Here is a 6,000-nt window from a genome sequence, read left to right as displayed (position 1 = left end):
GCCATCAGGCTGCTCAACGAACAATAAACACTATGCAACAACCATCAAATGCACACAGCACACACACCCACACACTCACTTTAAACAAACACACTGCAGCACCCACTCTCCACACTTTAGATCACCTAAACACACTTTATATTTATTGGTAAAGGATTTGCACTACAACTCGTACACCTTACTGTAAATTGTACCTAAATTGTACCTCATCCCATTTCTGCTTTGCACTATATAGTATTGTATATTAGTACATTGCATAGTATATTGTATATTGTATGGTAACTCAGTTACTTGTATTCTGCATCGAACATTGTACATATGTCTATACTGAACACGGTGACCTCTATTTTTACTTCCATTTTACATGCTATACTATTTTATTTCATACTTATCTTGTCTAGCACAGTCTCTGGAGCGTAACAGTAAGAAGCATTTTGTATAAAAGTATTCTGTACTTCTGTATGACAACTATTAAAGAAACTTGAACTTGAATGTTAGGGTTGTCACCTTCCGTGATCATGTTTGAACCAATGTGTAAAAAATCTGTTTTAGATTAGGCTGTAAAAATCTGTTCTATAGGCTATATTTAGTCTAGTTTATTAGACAAAGCATTTAAAAATACTTTGATGAGTCTACATCAATAGCATTAACCATACATCATCAAGGTTGACCGAATAAAGTCTATATCAACTTATTTCCATCATGGACCTTGGTGTAGGCTAATAACAGAACAGATTGACAGGTGGCGACAAAGCACAAGACTGGGCATTTATTTAAAAAACATACATGCAGAACATGAAAGAACAGACAATCATCAACAAACACAAAAACCGCATTGGCCATGGGAGTCTTATGCATGGCTATACTCTTATGTCATTCTTTAACTGTATGTGAAATGCCACATACCTGTTCTGTATGTGCATACATTGAATAACTAATAGCATAGGGCTGGGCGATATAACGATAAATATCGCGATATATTTTAATAATCGATATCGAATATCGAAATTTAAAAGAAAATCGAAAAATCGTTTTTTTGTGTGACCTGCAACAGGGCAGTTTTTTTTTAATCCACTTTTTCTCCCATTTTTCTATATTTTCTCCCATCCCAATTTCGTATCATCCAATTCAACCCTCCCCTGTCACGAACGCTGTTTCTTGCCTCCCACAAGCCGGCTGCAATGTGGACTAAGTCATACATAGCACAAGTCCCCTCCGGTACTTGAGGTAACAGCAGTCGCATCTTTTCACCTGCGCAGCTCGATCTCTCAGTGGCGAGGAGTGACGCGTGGGAGGCTCACGCTGCCCCCGACACTTCCTGATTCTACTGCGCAGGCGCACCAACCGACCTGTAGGAGTCGCTGTCCACAACGCCCGATCCCCACCCATCAGTTTCCCACCCCCTAATACGGCCAATGTGTATTAGTATGAACGACCAGCTAAACTGAAAGCAATGTGGAGCGCTGGGCTCGAACAGGCGAGCCCAGCGTCTCCGCATTCGTGGCGAGCGCCTTGCCCACTACGCCACCCCAACAGGGCAGTTTTAAAAACAGACAGTGGACAGACTTGTCTTTCTTGCCTGCAACTTAAAGTAATGGCTTTGCTTGTCCAAATGACAATACTGACCAAATTGAGATTTATTTTTCTCTTGTCCATTTATTTTGTTTGCTTTCTAATTTAAAATACAGTTTGAAACAGTCTGTACACAGTAGGCTATGTGTGCTAGCAGAGCTAGACTCGTCACGAGTCACGGTCCACCAAAAAGCCACAGCCAGCAGAGAAGCCGGTTTACTTTAGCTTTTAAACCAGCTGCAGCCTGAGAACTGGAGTGTGAGGGGATGTAACACTAAAGATGGCGGCAACGACAAAGAATTGCTGCAAAATAAACATACATCTGTTGTTTTAACATTTTTTTTTTTTTTTTTTTAACTTATAACAATTTTGATAATTATCGATATTGAGAAATATGATAACATTATCATATCGTTATCGCGATATGATTTTTTGCCATATCGCCCAGCCCTATAATAGCATATGTAGCCTATAGGTCTACACACATAAATCAACAGATCTGACTTCAGAACAGAGAGTTGAAGGTAAGTAGGCCTATTGGGTACGTTCAGCAACATATCATTCAATCCAGAACCAGTACCAAGCAGTGGCATCGTGTGGGTAAAATAACAGAAGATGCCAAAAAAGATAATTATAATTTTTTTTTTTATTAATAATCTTTTTTTAATAAATTGTTTTCATATTTAAGCCAAATAATATATATAATATATTTCTCCCTCCCTCGCTCTCTCTCCCTCTCTTTCTGAATATTACAGACACACAACACAAATATACACACACACAGTGGTTGCCTGCAGGAGGTCTGGTTTGATTATGAATCAGAGAGAGAGCGAGAGAGAGAGAGAGATCATTTAGGTTCTAGGTTGAAATGAATGAATGGCCTGATGTCGCCATAGGAAGCGGTTCTCAGCGTCTTGCAAGATATTGCTGACATGGCAGAACATACATGTATACAGTAGCATGTGGCTCGGCCCATCAAACACAAGCAGACCAGTACAGTATGACTCTGCGAGTCGGCGCCGCCCCATCAACACAGTATGATATGACACGGCAGAATATACAGTATGGCTCCCCACACACACCGGCATCACTTATGAAAAGTTATCAGATTAGGTACTCACCATTGTAGCAACTGACGCGCCTTGGCCCAAATTAAGTAAAGTAAAGCAACGTCCACAAAGTTCTCCAAGTCCTGTGGGTATTCAGGTATTCTCCTAAACTTTTCTGCAGCCGAGCGAATTTCAGGTCTCCTCAATGAATTAATCAGAGAGGAATCCGAATTTCAATCAAACAATGCTGTTTGTTTAGACATTAAGACTCACATAACGTTAGCTAGCTATCTCCGGGGTTCCCTCGTATTGTTGTTTTGATTCAAACGTGGCCGCGAGGCGTGTATATTTTCCCCAACGCAGTTTCACTGAGGCGATGACGTCGTCACGTTTAGCTTTGATTGGTCAATCGGTGAAAACATTCTGGACTGGCCCGCCTCCAGAGCGGCACATTTTTTTTTATCCGCTTTTTCTCCCATCCCAATTTCGTATCGTCCAATTCAACCCTCCCCTGTCTCGAATGCTGTTTCTTGCCTCCAACAAACCGGCTGCAATGTGGACGAAGCCATACATAGCACGAGTCCCCTCCGATACCCGAGGTAGCAGCCGTCGCATCTTTTCACCTGCGCGCCGCGATCTTTCAGCGTCAGGGGTCTGCGCTTTGGAGGGGCGCCGCCCCCATCGCTTCCTGATTCTACTGCGCAGGCGCACCAACCGACCTGTAGGAGTCGCTGTCCACAACGCCCGATCCCCACCCATCAGTTTCCCACCCCCTAATACTACCCCTAATAATGTGTATTAGTACGGACGACCAGCTAAACTGAAAGCAATGTGGAGCGCTGGGATCGAACCCAGCGTCTCCAGCATTCGAGGTGAGCGCCTTGCCCACTGCACCACGTAGCCGCCCGCCCAGAGCGGCAAATTTGAAGATGCTAGACTACTTCGCTGTCAAACGGCCCCGTGTTAAGGTGTGGGAACCCCTTTATTAAGCTCGAATCTTATTGGCTAATAATTGGTTCTGGAGTCCATAACCATGAATCACATGGTGGACGCTTGAAAAAGACACCTCCCCCCTCCCCATTCTGCCTGAGCTGCAGTGACTGAAGCTGCAGTGAGCAGAGTGACTACCAGCCTGCCTCAGTGAGTCTGACAGTGTTAGAGAGAGTGAGAAGAGGGAGAAAATTCAAAAAAATATATATATATAACAGAGATGAAAAATAATGATTTTGTATTATTATTGTAAACTATATATAAAAAAAAATATTATTTTAATTTTTTACTGTTCATATTTTTCTGGGGAAGCATGGCTTCCCTTGGCTTCCAGGAAGATTCACCACTGGTACCAAGAGGTAATTAACATGTCATTTTAGCAACAGGTAACTTCATATAGGCCTAGGCCTAGAGATTTCTACAATGGCATGCAAATGTATTGATTCTAAACAGTCCACCCTTGAGTCTAACCCTCCCACAACCGCATTTCTTTAATTACCCTGTTTATTTTATAGCAATAGGACTGGGTGGCTTGGGCCATTGTAGAAAAGCATTAGACCACTTAAAGTCGTGGGTTAGACTGTTTAGATCACGCCTAGGGGGGTCTCTAACAACCACCCCTAGGCGTGATCTAAAGAGTCTAACCCACTCCTCCTCGTGATCTAATGCTTAAGCAGCCTACGTAGGTAGGTTTAGCAATATGTAACCACATAACAGATATTTAAAAGGTAATTAACAGGCATGTTCTGCAACATATATCCACTCTTGAACAATGAAAAACTATGAGCTTCAATGTTTTTTTGCCCCACTAGTGTTCAAAGCCACCGACAAGCTCAGGTTGTGTTGCTTCCCAGGTCGCTCAGCTGGAACTCGCCTCCTTGAGCCGGCTGGCAACTTCGGACTTGCCGTATGTGTGGAGGGCTGACAACATTGCGGAAGGGTTTCTCTTCAGCAGCAGATACTGTTTTGACATGGCCTTGAGTCCAGCAGTGAAGAGGGGGTCCCGGCTGCGTCGCCTCATGTCTGAGATCACCTCTGCGAGATCGGAGTCGGCATCATCTGAATGTGTGACAATAAGGGAATAGGTTTATTTTGAATGTGTATGCTGGTATTGTACATGCAGTATAGTATAGGTAATAATTACCATTATGCACATTGCTCTCTGCTGAACCAAGGAGACTCTGATCCGCCAGATCAGAGTCGTCATCATCTGAATGTGTGACAATAAGAAGGGAATAGGTTTATTTTGAATGTGTATGCTGGTATTGTACATGCAGTATAGTATAGGTAATAATTACCATTATGCACATTTCTCTCTGCTGAACCAAGGAGAACTAGAATGGTCTGTCTGTATTGTAGTCATAGGGTTTGAACAACTTCAAGGATGTACATACTTCATATTATTATATCCTATTTAACACTTGTGGCTGGAGTAGGGAATCCTACATAGTTAAACTAGTGTGTGCGTGTGTGACTGTGTGTGTGTGTGCAGTGGCGTTGCACAATATTTCGGGGCTCCCCCGCAGGTCGGACCATGGGGCCCCGCCCACTCCCCTAAATCAATAATAAAGTGACATGGGATAGACACTTAAAGCTTTTAAGCTTTTTTTTTTTTAAATGTTTATTTTTTCAGGCATCATTCGTTGACAAATACAAGTGGCTTTGTATTTTTTGTAACATGAAGGTATTGTAGAACGTTATAGCCATATCATAATTTGAGTTCACACAATGGAACGGTTCGCATAACATAATCCTGTATAAAAGAAAAGTAGTCTACAAAAAAAAAAAAAAACACATGCTATAGGCTAGGTGTCAAACTCATGGCCCACGGGCCAAATGTGGCCCGCCACGTCATTTGATGTGGCCCCCAAGAGCTCTGGTATTTTTTTTAAACATTAATCTTGGGTTAAAAAATAGCAGCGTTAAAAGAATTGTGGGTTAATGCGTTAATAAAGCTTTAACTTTGACAGCCTTAGTTATTACACATTCTTACACACATGTATGTTGAACATCTGAGGTATTGATGAAGTAACAAAGGAAAAAAGCCAAAAGCACTTACTCCTCAGACATTCTTTGACAATTTTACAGCCCAAAATACAAAAAAGATCCAGGCGGAATAGGTAACAAAGGGTTGAAGAAATATTGTCTGAACTGTCAGATGCAAACTGGCTGTGTGACATAACCGAGCATCTCGCTCAATTGAATAAGAAGCTGTAGGGACGCAAACAAGTCCCACCCAAAACTTGACAAATATAGTTGTGAACTGAGACAACCCTTATTTTGTTATTTTTGAGTACAGTTACAGTTGTGTGTTCATGCAGACACATAATAGCAATTTCATTACGAATTGAAAATGGGGGACCCTGATGTAAACAAGTCTAAAGTCTTT

The 6,000-nt window shown here is 41.9% G+C and overlaps 1 protein-coding gene across 1 annotated transcript in view; it reads right to left on the bottom strand.

Annotated features, from left to right (window-relative positions):
- Positions 1 to 4,265: 4,265 nt before the first annotated feature.
- Positions 4,266 to 6,000, bottom strand: part of LOC311240720 (uncharacterized protein) — a 57,775-nt gene continuing 56,040 nt past the window's right edge. The window contains exons 16-17 of the mRNA XM_084329294.1: positions 4,756 to 4,821; positions 4,266 to 4,670 (exon numbers count right to left, since the gene is read on the bottom strand). Of these exons, the coding sequence (XP_084185420.1) occupies positions 4,471 to 4,670; positions 4,756 to 4,821 (266 nt within the window). The 3' untranslated portion in view covers positions 4,266 to 4,470. The remainder of the gene's footprint in view (positions 4,671 to 4,755; positions 4,822 to 6,000) is intronic.

Source organism: Notolepis coatsorum (genome assembly GCF_963971535.1).
Source record: "Notolepis coatsorum genome assembly, chromosome: 14".
Classification (NCBI taxonomy): domain Eukaryota; kingdom Metazoa; phylum Chordata; class Actinopteri; order Aulopiformes; family Paralepididae; genus Notolepis; species Notolepis coatsorum.
This window is presented reverse-complemented; position numbering and strand designations above follow the sequence as displayed.